At 39.5% G+C, this 18,062-nt stretch overlaps 1 protein-coding gene across 2 annotated transcripts in view; it reads left to right on the plus strand.

The window, feature by feature from the left end:
• EPB41L4B (erythrocyte membrane protein band 4.1 like 4B) overlaps window positions 1–18,062 on the plus strand; it is a 168,621-nt gene that overhangs the window by 43,851 nt on the left and 106,708 nt on the right. For both annotated transcript variants that reach the window (XM_057379242.1, XM_057379241.1), the window contains exons 2-3: window positions 6,635–6,739; window positions 17,648–17,690. In XM_057379242.1, coding sequence (XP_057235225.1) covers window positions 6,635–6,739; window positions 17,648–17,690 — 148 coding nt within the window. The remainder of the gene's footprint in view (window positions 1–6,634; window positions 6,740–17,647; window positions 17,691–18,062) is intronic.

The raw sequence follows: 18,062 nt of genomic DNA on the forward strand, positions 1-18,062 counted from the left end.
AATCTCACCTGACTTTCCTGGATTTGCTTTATGTTTGTGTTACATCTCTCCAGTGAGTTACTTGGCATGGGTTTGGACTCRTTAGAGATTGTTTGCATCTAAGGTAATTCTCTCTCTGTTCTATTCTCTGAATAGGCAGCACAGAATTACAGAGAATATACAATCTTTGATTCATCTTAATGAGTTTGTACTTTATGAATAATGAAAAATCTCTTCTTCATTCTTGTTGCAGAGCTTGAAAATGGCATATTATTCTTCCCCACCCTTAGTTCCACATGTTTTGGGTTTYTTGGTTTGGTTTGTTTTTATTGTTACTTTGTTGTTGTTGTACCATTGTTTAATTTATTTGTTTTATTTTTTATTGACAAGTGATTGCCCTTGTATAACAGGTAGRAAGCACAAGCTGATAAAAGGGACTTGGCCAATGTCACACTAGCATGGTAAATGTATTGTGATCTGATAAGGAGTCTGATGCCATTTGGGTTTATGTAGAGACTTGGTACATGTCAAATATGGTGATCTGTTTATTTGTTCTTGTTCAGGCTTCTCCTCCAGTGAACACTGATTCTTCTTGCCAATAGTTGGTGGAGAGATGAAAGTCTGGCTGCTGTTGAGAAGTGCTGCTGTGCAGCAATAGTGAGATTTACTGTGCCCACTGTTTGGGGATTTTTTTCTTAATGACTGTCTACAAATTCTCRTTGGCATCTTGGCTGCAGGAACGCAGCTTGCTTGCACTGTCAGCCAATCTGCCCACAGAGAGAATATTCTTAAATGGTACTGTGCTGTTCCCTTGTCTGAGTTTCCCTCTMTCCCCTTAATGGAATGTGACTTGTGAGAGTCCTAGTTTTTGAGACTTCTACTTTTATCATAGGCTTTGAGAGTAATTTGAAGGAAGCAGCTTGGTTTATTGGTTTGGTTTATTATTTGTGGGTGTTTYGGTGGTTTTATTTTTTTATTTGGTGTTTTGTAATTTTTTGACGGGCTCTTTAACTTTGCTCATAAGCCAGTTTTACTCAGGGAATAGCACTTTTAGTTTGGGGCCTTGACAGAAATGACTGGGAGCAAAATGTTTATTCTTTCAAGGTTATAGTAAATAAATACCCATCATGGGATGTTTTTGTCTTCTGATGAAGGGCTGAGGACTTGGTGGTGTGTTTGTGCATTTGGCATTTTTTGTTATTTTGGGTTTTTTATGCAGGGGAAAGTTAAGGAAATTTTGGCTTTTGTTTTCAGCTAATTTCTCAAAGGAGCTACAATGAATTTTKTTCTCCTTCAGATAAAAGTTCACATGCGTCATCACTTGCATTTTCTTCTGGGTGCATTCAGCAAAGCTGCTTGTTTCTATGGTCTGCACTACATTTAAACATCATTTGCATGCAGCAGCAGGCTCTGAAGCAGTACTGGTGTTATTGCCATGACAGGGTTAGAGGCTTAATGGTTATTTGAACAGTGTCACATTTTCAAGTGMGCTTGTAGCCCCAACTGAAAATTTTAAGTCAATGGCTGGTAGGAAAATAACATGGCATCTCCAYTGCAGCTTGAGCAAGTTAGCCAGTGTGTTAAGAAATAACTCGCTGTTCTTCAATAAATGCTGATTTTATGAAAAGAAGGTATTATTTGCATAATTTCAAGCACAAAATATTGCAAYTCTTTCCCTATTCTTATGAATCTACTCATTAGGGCCCTGGAGGAGGGTGCAGCATGGCCTCTGTCAAGAGTGTCCTCTCTGGATGGCAGTGTGCAAACTGGAATTTGAAAACAGGGGTTTGTCTTTAACAATTCCACCTGTAGCAGCAGTGCTGGGATGGATAATGTAATTTTCAGTGCAGCTTTTGCAAGCCCAGCCATGGCATCCCATTGGGTACTTAGCTGAAGCTGTTAGATACCCTTGATTTATAGGAAAGTATAAGAGTTGCATTTTTCTGCTCAAAATTGTGGAACTATTGGTTGCTTTCAGTGCAGCTGAGAAACTGAGGGTTTTTTGAGCAACTGAGGGTTTGACAATCTAGAAAAAAAGCAAGTTAAAGGACAGATGACAACTGAGCACCAGGAGTCAAGGCTAATTAGAAGCACAGATGGCTTTTATGGCTGTTTAGCCTGTCTGAAACACTGGGAGACAACACTGCCAGTGGCTGTTAAAAGGCAAAGTGAATTCTCACAGCTGAGCAGTATGGCCAACAGATAAAGCCTTCGGTTTGAAAATTGCGTTAATAACAGTTCAGGGGTGAGAGGACTGAGCGGAACATACTGAGCTATTCTGTTTTCAGGAGATGCCAATGGGAGGAAATGATGGTGCCATCAGAGCAGGGCWATATCAGGCCTGTGAAGGTGAGGCTTGCTAGCTACAAATGTGCCTTTAAGAATTTACTAGAAGCTCAAACCKGGAGTCAGTGACTGTGAGACCATAGCAGCCCACTCTGCAAAAATATTTAACATATTGCAGAATACATTACCCTGTGCTTTCTTTCAAAAGAGAAAATAAGTGTGCCCTACCTACTCATTGCTGTTGCTATTCACTATTCGGTTTGGGATGCACTGGCTTGATTGGAAAGTTAATTGGCTTTGACTTTTCCCTTGGCAGTGGCTTATTTTCCCTATTTTTGGTTGTCATTTTGTCAGCTTGCAGACTATTTCTTGTACCTCTTGGCCTATTTGACAGGTTGTTTTCCCAAGCACTGCTTCAGCTGTTCCTGAAATCTGTTAATTGTTTGTTTGTAGTCCTGTAGTCTGAGCTCTCTGATGTTACTCAGCAATTTCAGCCTTTCCACTTGGGTTCAAGTAATTTGAGTTTGGGGAAGGTGTGGGCAGAAGCTCTCCCTCCAGTTTGCTTGTATGTGCTCTGAGAGTGACCAGTGGCATCCTTGCACTGTATCTGCAGTAAAATGAGACTTTTGTGGCTTGTAGGTCTGCTTTTCATGCCCTTTGTCAAAAAGCTTTTAAAGAGCTCTGGAATAGCTAAAATCAACACTAATCAGCTTGTTTAGACAGGGCCAGGCAGTGTAAAATGTCCCTGGCTGAACAATTTTCCCTTTCCTTCATGTCTGCCAAAAGCATATTAAAACCTCTTGCCTATTTCCATGTCARGTCTGGAAGAGCTTCTAATTAGAGAAGTTAATCTTTGTGTTGTCATGTTTTAGCTGACAAGAATTTCCATAGATTCCCTGAGACTGGGAAGTCTCTGGCAGCCAAAAATGTAGCCTAATTGAAATGTGGGCCATGCAGCTGTCACTGCGGCTGTGCAAGGTGCTTAATACCCATCCCAATTGGAATCCTTGTAGGATTTGCAGTGAGTCCTCATTTAACATAAGAGTTCTCTCTGAATGTGAATCATGATCCCAAGGAAGATGATGGGGGGTTTGTTTGAGCAGTGCTTCCATGAAACAGAGTGAACTAAACTCAGAACTGTTASGTGGAACAGGAATGACTGACATGACAAAAACATCTTTTTTTTTTTTTCCCCCTTTCTCTCAGTGGTTGCTTTATTATCAGGGAGGTTCCCAGTCTCTGAGTGTAATTCAATCTTTGTGTTTCATCAAGTGGCTGCCTCCTGCTAATTCAGTTTTACCTCAGGTTGCAGCTGTAGTTTTGTTTGTAAGCAGAACATTTCATGCCCACCCTCGCAGAGCTTKCCTGTGAGATTTCATGGTGCTCACACAAGTTCTGTGTTTCAAGGAACACTACACCAGAAACTGGCAGTGCTTTAATTGTTGTTTTAAAAGAAAACAAAACAAATGCCAAATGAGAACTCACAAACAAAAAGAAAACCCAACCCCAAAATAAAAAGCAAAGGCCAAAAAACCCCAAGAAAAAAAAAAAACAAACAAAAACCCAAAACTACAAAACCAAACAAGGTTTTGCAACTTTTCTTACATCACTGTTCCCACTTATAGTTACTCCCATAACAAGAAAGTTGTAACTCTTTATAGTAGGGTATGTATATTGTTGTTGCTCTATACTTTTGAGATGCAAGTTATGCAAGTTTTTTACATCTGATAGTTCTGAACCACCTGTCTAACAAGGTGGGATTGTAAAATATTTTTAGTTTATGGTTGGGTTTTATAAATGTATCTTCAGAAACAACACACAGGTTGAAGGTCTGTAGAGAAAATGTCATTTATTAAATTCCAGATGATGAGATCTACTATGAAAATTCTGTTGCATGACATAATTTTCATAGTCTTGATGTACCAGGTTTTGAAAGGGGGARCATTTTTATTTTTGTTTTTAGTTTCTGTTTTGTCTAGAAGAAGGGGTGACGAAAAAGACTGTGAAAATCAAAAGTTTRTTCTCATACAGATATTTTTTTGCTTTAGAGACCACATGGATCTCATGGATATGTAACACCTAAGGAAAAAGCTTTCTGTTTTGCCTGTTGCACCCATTTCTTGCAGTGCACAGGTGTCAATTTATCAGTCCACAGTCTGACCCCTGGATTGTCAGTCATTGAAAAGGCAGAATAMAGAACAGCTCATCCTTTACAGTTAGTAGAAGAAAGGAATTAGTCACTTTTTTCCTCCCTCTGTAATGCAACATCTCAAAGTTTTTTGTCAGCAGTTTGTTGGCTGCTGCAGCTTTGTTGTCGAAGTGATACGATTTGCTGGGACAGCTCATTTAGCGACAAGTTAAATGTTACAATCTCCTGTAAGCTATGTATGTAATACTGCATTTTATGRCCCAGCCGTGCAGTGCAGAGCTATTCCCCATGTAACACATGTTAAACATTAACTGCTGTTTGGGTACAGAAGGTGGAGTGCACTCTCTCTGGTTTCTATTGGGTGTGTGGCAGTGGAAGATAAACATATACTGGTAGTTAATGCCATAAAGCAAACAACCACGAGCAGAGCAGGGCATCAAGTGCATTTTTCCTAGATTTGTGAATTTTTCGTGTGCTGCCATTTCTTTTTATTGCTTTTGAGGGTTTTCTCCTCCCTCATTTAAGCAGGATCTGTTTAAATTTTGCTGTGCTCTGGTTTGACTTCTTTTAATAAGTGCTGATTTTACTCCATGTGAGAACACATTCTGCATACTTCTTGTTCAGTTTATAGCAATTTTTGTACAAGTAAAGATGATGATTTCTTAGTAATGTGCTGTTTTAAGAAGCCATTGTATTCTCATGTGCTTTCAATAGAATGTTGAACTTTGGTTAAGAATGTCTGTTATCCGCCTCTTGCCCCTCTCAAAATAATGAAACAGTATTTTACAATGATAATATTATTTTGGTATTAAGCTTTTATGCCACTTGTTTCAGTGGAGGACCTAAAGCTGCTCTTGAAATTTGATTCAATTCAATTTCTGTGCTTCTGTTTTGTTAGTAAAACAACAAACAAAACAAAAAAAAATACAACTTAAATTAAATTTGCTACCTATACCTGAACTTGTTTGACTTTCTTGGAAAAAAGAGAGGTGTAAGTTGTCATCTTGTCTATTGTGGAAGACTGATTTTAGTCAGTTTAGAACCTTGAACAGGAGTTCTGTATGTTACGATTGATGCTGCCTTTGTGCAGAAGGCCAAACTAAAGGAACTGATTGCTTAACTCTGTGAATTTTGCTACATTTTGGGGTGCAGTGGAAATKCCTAATATGTTAGTTTTAAAAAATAAAAATTGAAAGAAGAAAAATCCTGAAAGGTGTAAGAGGGACAGCAGTCACAAAAGTGGATCCTGGTCCTTATGAAGTATAGCTATAGCTTCAGTCTGTTACTCAGATTTCTGACCATCTCATGTGTTTTTAGCTAAAGGGTGTTTTTGCTCAAGAACTTAAAAAACTTCCTTCTCCAAGTAACTCAACAGGATTTGCATGAAAAATTGGGCTTTTACTGACTTTTCTTCCTGCCCACCTGTAATCTCAAGCTTTGATTTCTAGTGTTGAAGAATGGGTGTCTATCTTCTTGCCTTAACCTCAAAACAAGTACCGAGGCAAATGCAGCCTACCTTTAAGATCTGCAGACTTTTCTACATGTAACTGTAGTTCATAGTTGGTGCTTTAGTTTTATTTCCATGACTGTGTGTTTCAGGTGGCACACCAAGTAGGAATTACAGCTTTTTTGGCCCTTTTTTGTTTCTTCATTTAAAGGCTGTACATATGATGGCAATTGGAAGCACAAGTGAAAGTTTCTTACCGTGTTACATTAGTTTTCTTCACAGTGCTCTTCAGGTATCTAGGCTGTTCAGAATTTATTTTGCAGCTTCAGTGGTGGTATGGCACTGCATATTGCAGTTGCTGTTGATAGGCAGTAGATTTCAGGCAGTGTGTCAAGCCAACTTTTCCTGTAGAGTCAGACTTCCTGAGGTGTAAAATTATGGCTCTGTGACTTTGAACACTTGTAGGACATGAGCCTTTCCTTTCTCTTACACATTTTTAGTTATGATGAACTTGGAAAGTTTYCTTTGAGAGTGAAATCTGATGCTGTTGTAATAGCTGCAGAGAAGAGCAGCATGTCACTCTGTGTTTTCTGAGGAAAATAGAAGGAAATGTCAGTGCAATTCTTCAAAATAGGATTGCTGTTTCGATATTATTTTCCTTTTTGTATCTCTTCTCACACATTTGAACTTAAAAAGAAAAACACCCAAACTAACCCACAAACCCAACAAAACCTGACTGGTTTTAAAAAAAAGCATTTTCTTTTCTGTTACAGAAAAATGCAAAGGGACAGGAGTTGTTTGACCAGATTGTGTATCATTTGGACCTTGTAGAAACTGATTACTTTGGTCTACAATTCATGGAYGCTTCCCAAATTACAGTAAGTATAACTATAGTTGATTTTTATGTTTTGTAGTGGTTCATGTTGCCTAGTATAAATGTATTGCTGGTGCAGTTCCATGGAGAGTTGTAGGCATTGGGGGATGTACTGCTGAAACAAGTGATGCCATGTTTGGTTTTTGCACATAAAGCTGCATTCTCTAAATGAGTCCTGTGTCATTTTATGTGATGTGAATGTGCCTTGATTGCACACAAGTAAAAAAGCAATGCATGTGGGTAAAGAAAAATGTGCTTTATGGTTGGTAGGCTCATGGTAYTCAAAATGTTTTGCAAACAAGGATTTCTTGTAACTCTTTCTGTTTTTCCATGCACAGATTATGTTGCTTTGTAGGTTTAGGTCCATTTGCAATAGTGAAAAGTTGTAGCTAMAAGTTCTCCTCCTCTCCCTTACCAAAGAACCTCCAGTATCTACGGGTAAAATAAATAAATTAAGAAAAAACATACTTACAGATCCAAATAGTTAGATACATTAACAGGACACGGTTAAAAGACTACAATGTTGTTGTTATACTGTATTGCCATATATTTAATCTTTTCCTTTGTCTGTTTAYTCCATGTGAACAGGCAGTTTGACAAAAACCTGCATTGTGGGTAGAGAATAGGCAGACTTGGAAAATAAGTGTTTCTTTTAGTGCTCTCTGGTCAGTATGTAAATGATTTTTCCATGAAGCAACAGAAGATGTCTRCTCTGGGATAATAGAATAGAATAATGGGAAAATGTAGCTGCARTACTGACATCTTGGGAAATTTGGGTTCTGATTGTGTCATCCTGAAATTCTCAGCTTTATTCTCTAACAAACTTGAGTCAAAGAATGGAACAGTGTTTTAGTAGCTGCATTATCATCTGTGTTGTGCCAGTGTCTTTAAACAACACATGTGGGTATTACAATGACTTGATATTGGAAGAAGGGCGTCTGTGGGTTTGGGGACAAGGGCTGTTAATCTATTTAAACATTATCCTGATGTCTRAGTTAATTTAAGTTAATATAACTGGTGACTGATGTTTTGAATGAAGTATGTCCATAATGGGTTTAGAATTTTTAAGAAATTTAGTCCTGATAAAATTTCTTTTATATGAACTGTGTGTACTTTTATGATGGACCTAATTATAAGGACACAGCTAATAGAGCAGAGCCTGCTCATAATGGGAAAAACACATTATATTGTCACTGATTGTCAAATCATCCAACTGGGAATCTGAGAGCTGGGAATAGTTACATAGCAAGAAGTTCCATAATGCTTTGAAAGAGGGGAAGCAGAAAGGGAGAGCAAAATATCCTTTCTTAGCAAGAATGAGGGCAGATCAGCCCAAAGCCTGGCTGAGGAAGCTGAGAACACTCATTTTCTTGTATGTTTGCAAAACTGAAGGACTCTTTTGACTGGTGAGGAGGATGAAGCAGATGTGAGCAGCCATGTCTTCTGCAYGTGGCTGTCACTGATGTTCAGGACAAAATGTGCCCATACACAGAAGTGTTTTAGCTTTGTTTGTGTGCTGTGTCTTTGTTCTGTATTAAAGGGGGGAAGTACATGATGCATCTGCAGTCACAACAGGGATAAGGGCTGCAAACAGCCATTGTGGAATCTAGAAAGCCAGCTCTGGTTGCAGAGCTTTAGTGTTAGAGTTATGGTTTCTTGAATTAAGAGGAGTGCTGAGAGCAAAGTTTTTTACCTTCACTGAAGTGCAAGGCCAAAAGCTCATACTCAGTTCTTTTTTTTTTCATTATTTTTTTTTTTTTTGGTCTGGCTCAAGCTGGGCAGAGAGTAGAGCTTAGAGAACTTCAAGGCACAAGGTTTTATCTTGCCCAGCACCCTCTGCCAAGAGGTTCCATGCTTTAACARCCCTTCCTTGGTCTGTTTTGTACTTGTGAACTGCTCTTTTTGTTTGCACAGCAATTAATGCATAGCCTTCATGGGCCTCTGCATAGTGCCAGCCCAGCCACACAATGGCAAGTGGGGGACTGGGAGATTAAAGTTGTGTAAACCCCTTGAGGGTGTATTGTTAAGGGCTAAACATCTTTAAGCCACTATTATAAATAAGAGAGCACAAAATAGTCTTTGAATAGTGGAGATTGCTTCTGTGTGCTCCAAGGCCAGATGCTTTTGAGWGCACTGTGTTTCCTGCAGTCCTGTAACTTTGCCAGAGAGTTGGGACAAGCAGTGTTGATAGCTGTGKTTTAGAAAACAAAATCATGATTAGAGATTATCTGCTTTGAAAGAGAAAAAACTTTAATTGTTTGAACAGCTTATTTTTAATGCAAAAAGAAAATCCCAGCAAAGCTGTAAAAAGTGAGATGTCAGCAGTAATGCAGAAAGTACTGTAAAGCCTATTCAGTGAASTCTGCATTAGTTTATCTCTTGTGCTCTTTGGAGAAAACCATTAGAAGAATGTAAAAGGATGCAGAAGGATAGAAGGATGTAGATAATAATCTAATAGCTTATTCTAAACTTCGTGTACTGTTATATTTAGAGTTATTTGCTATTAACCAGAAGTAGAAATACTCTAATACAAGAAAGTAATTTCTTGTTCAGCTGTTACAGAACTTCAACAGAGATGTGGTGYTTGGGGTGATTGAAGAGTGTCACTCTGATGTAGGAGGTCTCTGCTGTGGCTTAGATAAAAAAGCTGGGGGTTTTAGGCCTTGAAAGTTGGCTTCAAAATTGAAAGTTTARGCTTTAGTTGAGGTTGGGATTGGCAATAATACAATCTTGGGAGATCATACTATTAAAGTTCAGTTGCCACGAGGAAGTATTTTGTTGATCTTTGTAGAAACTGGTTGTGTGCCACATGGTTGGTTTGGGTACTTGGCACTTACATGGGTAGCTAATGTTTATTCATTTTCTGTCCAGGAGTGTCATTCCCTTTTTTATTATTCTAAAACGTCTTAAGATAAAGGATTTCTGTGGTTAATACCTCCTCATGAGCTCTGTACTTTAGGTCTMTCAAGATTTAGTTATCTTCATTTTTACAGCTGCATTTTTTGTTCCAGTTCTCTGTCCTGTCTTACCAAAACGTGGATACCCTCCCAACCCCTGCKGTGTTTTACAGGAATTCATAGACTGTGTTTATTGGCTTGTAATTTGCTTGTTTCCATCTTGATTTTGTTCCTGTTCACAAGAACAGTTACAGAGTAATAGAGGTAGAAGAAGTTTCAAGATAAATCTTTGAATTCTTTTTTTTTTTTTTAAAGTTTGTACCGATGAGTTGCTGCCCTCCTTGCGAATGCATGGAAGCAAAAGAATGAAAATGCCCCTTTTCTCACATGTGTCTCTTTCAGTGATCCTCTAAGTCCTTTAAGTCCTTTATGTCTGATCTCTAAAGTCACAGCTTAAAGAAGGTCTGTGTGGAACAGCCTTTCCCACGTGAACAGCCTTTCCCAGCTATGCTCTGCAGCCGGTTGAGACATTTTGAGGATGTGTGAATGCAGCCAGTGTGCTGGCACGTTGGAAAGCACTGGATTTACAGGGTGTGTACAGCAGGACTGAGATGTGGGGACACTCCTGCAGGTGCCTGTGGCTGTGGTGGGGACCGGGGTTCMCTGGRGAGATGAGTGCCAGGACTGACCTGMRGTGAATTGTCCTGSTAAACCAAGTTTTCATGGGAACTTCTGAGTGTTGACCAAATTCTAATTGGGTTTTGATGCAAGAGGTCAGAAAACATGGGAGGGAGGAGATGGAGAAGATTGTGTAGAGGCGAAATAGACTTTCATGGAAGCAACTGCTCCAAGTACAGAAACAGGAGGGAAAAAACATGGCCTGAACTGTATTGCCCAGAGTTGGCCTAACCAGCAGCAGCCCAGTGTCAGGATGCATTGATTGTGACAGTGAGATCCTCACCTCTGTGAAAGGCAGCCTTCTGACCAGGCTTTTCTGGGAGGTCAGGATCATGTCTGAATGACGACAAAGGATTTCGGCAGAGCCAGGGGTTGGGTAGGAAGCAAGCTGAACAACCAAGAATAATGTGAGTGCCTTTGTTACCTCTACACATCAGGTTCTAGACTCCTGGATGTTTCAGCAGGTGTTGGGTCAGGGACTTGTAGGGGCTCAGTGCTTTATGGCTTCCTCTGCTCTATCTATTTGAATTTTCTTTTGAGGGCTCATTGATCAGGTTTTTTCAACTGCTTGCTTTTGAAATTACTTCCATGACTTCTTAAGATGTGAGGGATGTGGAAAAATGAGCAGTTCAAACTAGTCAATTAACCTCAGTGTGATATCTGGGAGTYGTTTTCCTTTTGTACTTCTTAGTATTTTAACTAGTGTTCATTAGCCAGAAGAAAATAGGGACAAGCCTTATTTTTCGACACACTGGATGTGGGGAAGAAGGGAGACTGGTAAATATTTTGATAATGCCAAGTGTTTCCTTTTCTGCTGCTGTTGGAAACATACTATTTTGCCTGTGAATAAGCTTTGAAGTTCCTCTATGACTCAGTTTCCCCTCCCTCCATCTCCTTGTTCCTCTGAATGATAAATACTTTGGGACTGTGGTYGTTGCAAGACATGTGTCTGTATATTGTAGCCCAGAATAACAAACACCAGTCACAGGTCCCCCAATCTGTAGAATATCCTGTAGCACCCAATGCTTCCGTTTCTAGTAGTGGCAGTGTTGGGAATGCCACTTCAGTAACTGCACAAAGGCAGTGTGGCTGACTCCACAGCGATGCAGAACACCGGATGAATGTGGAACATGTCCAGCTGTGGCTGCCCAGGGCTAAATTGTGTTCTGTGAACACTTGGTGGAACACTCCAAAACACTGACAATTCCCAGAGCACCTGCAGTCTTCAGTTTTCCAGTAGCTCTTGCTGTGTTGAGAGGATGTTTTTCTGACAGGGACTTGAGAAGCAGCCATACAGGACAGGTGGTTGGGACACTCTGTCAGTGATGCTTCTGCACCTCTTTGCTAAGTGCAAAGAGGTCTATTTAGGACAGCAAACAGCTTTTTCTGGTTTCTTTTGTCTTTGTGTGTAGTTGGCGTGTAAGATGAAGTGGTTTTCTCAGTTTTCTTCCACAGATTTAGTCAGATTTRTTGCCTGCTTGTTACAAATCCCTTCAGTTTATTTTTGAATGTTTGGACACAGGCATCAAAATTAACAGTAACTTGCTTTTAATTGCTAGAATTGATTTAGAGTGCTATCAGCTTTCATTGTCTGTGAAGTAAATCTAATGAGACATATACTACACAAGGCAAGCTTTTTATATTATATTTTATATAATTCTACCGCTTACTTCTGTCACATCACGTCTGCAAAGTGCAATATTCTTTGGTTATCACATGCATATGAATTAGGATAAGATAATGGTCTTGAAGGTTGCCCCTAATATCTGTCCATTATTTTTGATTAGTTTATCTGGTCTGCAGTTGAACCAAATCATTTATCAGAGTTCTTCTGAGTTGGCCCTGTGCTGGCTCAGACAGGGACAGGGCAGGCTTCCATGAATTCCATACAATATGTGGTTGGAGATCTCAGACAGGGATGGTAAAGAGCCATTAAGGCTCACCAGTGCGTCATGGCTCTGGAATTAGCATCTGTAGCATTATTGTTCCCAAAATCACAGTTTAGAGGATTTTTATCTCAGCTCCATCAGCCCTTATGCTGCTGGACAGCATCACTCGCCCCCAGCATTGCTTGCACCATCTCACCGTGTCTGGCCTGTGGAAGGTGGCAGCTCTTCACAGGCAGGAGGGAACCTGGCATGGGAGCTGCAGAATGGTGGCAGTGGAAGGGGACTGCTCGAGGTCAGCTGCTCTGACTTGTGTCTGGCCTCTGAACAATTTAGAAAACCAATAAAACTCTGCACTGGGGTCAGGTTGGTCCTCACGCCTGCAGCGGTGTTGATGTGCTGCTGTGCCACTGTCCCCCTGTCCCCTCATCCCTCCATGCGATGCTGACAGTAGGATCCAAAAAGGCTCTAAACTAAAACTGACCTACTGAGACTGAAACTCCTGTAGTAAGATCCTGACMGTATTTTGTGAAAAGCTGGTCTCATCTGAGCCCAGATTCAAACTGCTCACCTCATTAATTGCGGCTTGGTCTTATAATGTGAGTAGAAGTGCATTCCCTGTTTTTTGTTTTTTGGTTGTTTTTTTTTTCTCTAGTTGGGTAGGTGAGGTTGTAGAGCAGCATCCTGAAGATGCCAGCAAGCCTTGTCTGTTGAAGGGGGTGTTTGTATCCAAGCTCCTCAGAGCAGCTTCAGTTGTATCTGGTTTCTTGGGCCTTCTTCAGTCATGTTTGACACCCTCAAGGATGGTGGCTCCACAGTCCTTGTGGACACCTGTGCTTTRTCTGAACAGCCTCATGGTGACAGTCCTTTTGTGTGGCTGGGATTTCTCCTGAGTCTGGTCCCACACAYCCTTCTGCCCTGGAATTCATTCTTGGTCTTCATCTTCTCTACAACCTTTCCGTAGGCAGCTGAAGCCACCAGTCAGGGGAGCTTTCATTTCCAGGAGGAGCAAAACTTCCTGGGAGGGATCAGAGAAACACGAGAAACAATAGCTCRTTGTTTTAAGCTGTGAACTCTTGGGAGTTTATCCTGTTTCTGAGTATATGTTGTGTACACCCTGAGTTTCTACATGACCCCAGTTCTCATTTGTTTTCTGTTGCTACCATAGTAATATTGAAAGGTGACCTGCAAAAAAAAAAASAGGACTTTTGTTCCTTTGCTCCCTTTTAAATCTGTAAATGTAGAGAAGTCCCCAAACTGTGGTTTGGTTGGTACAGTTTTTATTGGCTTGGGTTTTCTGGCAATTCCTTCCTCCTGTGTGACACATACACTTTTAACCTCTCTGCTTTGGAAGGTTGTGTGAGTAATGGMAGGCAGCTTGGTAGGATTCAGGTGCCTTGGATACCCAAAAACAAGAAGACAGTTGAAGGGATAATTGACTTTTGGTTTTAAAGATGCCAGCTTTTGTTTAACACGCCTTCTTTTCTGAACTTGATCAYTGAGTGTAATTCTCCCTCTTGCACCTCCAGGCATGCCTTGAGAAAGCATTAAAGCAATATTTTTCAACAGCAGATAAAACTTCCAGTAAAAATGGGCTGCTTCTTACTGATAGTCAAATATATAAATAAGCACAAGAGAGAGCAGTCTATTCAAAATGTTCATCACGCATTTTGAACTAACAAAGAAAGCGAAGCAGAAAGGGTCAAATGCAATTTTTTTCCTTTTCAGGTCACCTTTGAGGGCTGTGTAAATCAAGACAAGGAATTTTCATTCTTTTAGGAAGCAAGTAGAGAGGCGTGGAATTTGCAAAGCTCAGGTGTGTGATAGGATTGTGCTGACCTGTGGTGATCCTCCTTTCAGTCTTCATTTGGCACTCACGTGGTCCTCACCTCAACTGCTCTAGCAGCCGCAGTTTATCTCCTGTATTTTGACACAAATGCATCTTTCCCTTGTTACAAATCTATTTTGAGAAAATATTGGCTGCTACCACTTAGGCAATGTTGAGATACTTACTTTTTCCTCTTCACTTAGATGACTTGAGTGACCTACAGGAAAGCGTGCCAGGGTAAATACATGCTTCCAGTGCTTTAAGAAATTCTTTTTTTAATGATGTTTCTTTCATGTGGAATTGATTGGTGTGTTTTTTCAACACAGGAATGCCAGTCAATGGTTACTGTGTTMTGTCAGTTAATAGCATAGGAAGCATTACTCATTTAGCAGAACAAAGAAATTTTACTGAGATTAAAGAGGAATAAATGGAAGTTGGTCCAGCATTTGACCTTCCAGTTTACATGACTGGAAGAATTAAAGGAGGGACCACAGTGGTCTCTACAGCTGATGATGGGWAGTAGAGAGGGTGGTTCTGAGCTGAACTCTTCTCCCTGATACCCAGTGACAGGATGCATAGCAATGGTTCAAAGTAGTATCAGGGGGGGTTTAGACTGGACATTGGTAAGTATTTCTTTACCAAGAGGATTCTCAAACACTGGAACAGGCTTTCTAGAGAGGTGATTGATGTCCCAAGCCTGTCAGTGTTTCAGAGATGTTTGGACAATGCCTTAGTAACTGGAAGTGATCAGGCAGTGGGACTACATAGTCATCATAGCTCCCTTCCAGCTGAACTGCTTGTTCTGTTCTAGCATAATCACAGAATCCTGATTACCTGCAGGTTGATCAGGTTTGGGTTTTTTGTTCCTTACTGTGTGTAAAGTAGCATAGACACTGTGTTCACATCATAACATGGTCCTAAAGCAATTTATTCCTTTCCTTCTCCTTGTTCTGCACTGCTGCTTCTGAGTTCAAACAGGATATGGRGATTATGGTATTGTATGGTTGAAATGAGTGTGGTCAGTCTTGGTCCTACACGATGAGATCCATAGTTAAGATTCTTTGGTGAGTCCAGGTCCTGGAATTATGTACAGGTGTTTAGCCAGAGCACAAGATAGGCAGAGCTGCAGTCTTAGCTGCTGAGAGAGCAAGGCTCTCRGGTTTTATTCATCTTCCTAGTGAGACTTCAGAGTTCATTGCTTTCACTTCCCTCTAATTGAGTCAGCAAGCAGTTCGTAGCCAAGCCCAGACCTATTTTGGGCTTCAGCTAGAATGCTAGGATTTTTTTTCAGCTCAGAGGGACATTTGGAAAGCTGGTGTGGTACACAGTGTGAAGAAGCCCTCTGACATTATCTGAGGCAAAGAAGTGTTAAAATTCAGCCTGATTTTCACAGAAATTGCACAAAATACCCGACTTTGAAATTKGTGTTGGTTCATAAATCTGCATGAAAACTTGCAGGCCTGGGAGCTCTGGGCTAGTAATACTGTCAGTCCATGCCCTACCTCTGTGTTTGTATTTTTTGTATTTATGATCTGTGTGGTGGCACATCTCACACAGCTGTGATGTGCAGTGTGGGACCGGGGTAAAACAGCAGCTCACTGTTGCTTCTGAAGASAGATGACTTTAATGCTTGCTCTGATTTATCTCCTGGAGCAGTCTGCTTCTGGCTGTTCAGGTACAGAGAGTGACAATATTTTCCTGTCTAAGATGCAGTTGCATTTAGTGGTCTGCTTAAGCAGTTCCTGAAGTCTTGTCAGTTTTATATTTTTAGCCATTATTTAAAGTATTCATACTTGCAGATAATCCGTTTGAARCTTGCTCTTATTTGACCTTTAATGTACCTTAAAGACCACATTTCAAGGAATGGACTRTCAGTTGTTATTTCTTTGGGAATTATTGTAGTTCAGGTTGTGCAGTGTTTTTTCCAGAACATCGTACTAACAGGAGTCACAGATGAAATGTTTTTGGAGGACTTTTTGCATGTATTATAGATGTTTTTTGTGTTTGATTTTATTTAACATGAAGGCTAAACTTTTCGCTTAATGGATTCATTATATTTGTCTTTGAGTGGTTTTCCTTTAGCCAAAATAAATATTGAATAGAAGGACATTTTTGTAGCTAGGTATTTGAAGAATAAAAAATTAATCTGCCCTGGAAATGTGAAAGTAACAGACTTGCACAATTCTGATTTAAAAAAAAAAAAAAAAAAAAAAAAAAAAAAAAAAAAAAAAAAAAAAAAAAAAAAAAAAAAAAAAAAGCGCCAAGTTTCAATGTTGGCATTTTTTTCCTTAGCAGAATTTTGGGATTTCACAAAGCTGTAAATAACTTTTCAGAAGAGAGCAAAGTAGAGACAAAGTAAATTACTTGCAGCTCTAAGGATTGTGTTTGTATGAGCTGCTGTAATGTTTTGTTTCTATTCTGATAGAGATTTCTCAGATTATAAGAATGGATTTCTTGGCAGCGTCACCTAAGGGAGTCTTGCAAGTACCCTGCAAATAAAATMGCCTTCAGAATAATTGTTCCATTTCTCTTACTCTTTCTACCTCTTGTGAGATTTATTTACCTTAAGGGTCGTAAGTTATCGGGCTTTTGATCTATACACATCTACACCTGTGATAAATAAATTTTTGCCTTGGTTTAGAATATACTTAGTAAATAAATACCACTATTATTATCCAACAAATAATTTTTCACATTTATTTAGCCATGGTAGCATGGTGTTGGTGGAATGATAAGTAGTAATTGAGAGATTACCCCTTTTCTGAAAACATTAATTATTTAGTGGGAAAGAAGKAAGGGGGTTTGTTTTTTGTCTCTAAGATTTTGTTTCGTAGTACCTAGTTTATAATTTTAAAATATATGTAATGATAGAAAAACATTTATTTCAAGGAAATCCAAAGCTCTTTTATCACTTTGCATGACAGAAACATTTACATGGAGTTGCTTCAAATCAGATTGCAGCCTTGTGTAGGACATTGAGCAGAGACAGTCAAAGATTTATGCTAAATTTACACCAGATTGTGTTTATTGCTGCTTTTCTGTAGATGCAACTTGCATTGACAAGAGAGTGCATAAACTTCGCCAGGAATCATATGTTTTTGTCATCATCGTTGCTTCTCTTCCAGATCTGTTGCTTTAGTTTAAAAAGGAAGGGGTGGGGTATACAGCAGTGTTTCCCAAATGCTTTTAGTGGGGTTAAGTTTCTGTCCTTCCCTTGAAAAAGCTTGGCTGTGAGCAGTGGAAGGCAGGATAGTACAGGATCTGGAAGTTCTCTGTCAAATGGGAGTTGAAAGTAGGCTTGGCATTTAGGGGTTTGGGATAAAAGGGTGCTTTCCTTACTCACCACTGCCTCGTGGCCTTGGATTTTGAGGTTTCTTCTCTGGAAGAGTGACTTCCCTGGCTGTAGTGATGAATTTATAAATCAAGTTTTCCCATGTGGAAGAAAAGAAGGTGTTAAAAGTGCCAATAAACACTTTCATCAATGTGCAGAAGTTTAGAAAATAAATATGGCAATATTTTCCTTATAAGAGATTTTTATCTGTTAAATTTTATTGTAATTAGTTTATGGAGGCAACAAAGTCTTGGAATGGAACTGCTTTTAAGTATGGATTTTCTTTTTTTAGCACTGGTTGGACCATTCAAAATTCATTAAGAAGCAAATAAAAAGTAAGTACTATGTTTCTGCCTGTTTATTTTGTTACTTCCTAAAGAGTTTGAACTTAGTTTATTAGAACATGATTGAGCATGTTTAAATATGGCCTTTAATGGAACAAACATTTCTTCAGAAATAGTTTTAATGTAATGGTTACTTGTCTGACTGTATTATGTCTGAATGCAAGAGCACTTATTAAGCAGGATTCCAGTCTTCAGTAGCCCTTGTTAAACACATTCTGTTTGTCTGTGCAGAGTAGGTTGCCAGGTTATTTCAGTCTGATCTGTGAAGTCAGGTTGCCTGGACACAGATCASAGTTCCTGTCACTGCTTCTAATCCAGAACAGATATCCTGCAATTTTTTTCAGAGAGCGAATGGAAAATATT

This window comes from Malurus melanocephalus, unplaced genomic scaffold (assembly GCF_030028575.1).
Source record: "Malurus melanocephalus ecotype Western Australia unplaced genomic scaffold, MMel_1.1 scaffold_395, whole genome shotgun sequence".
Classification (NCBI taxonomy): Eukaryota; Metazoa; Chordata; class Aves; order Passeriformes; family Maluridae; genus Malurus; species Malurus melanocephalus.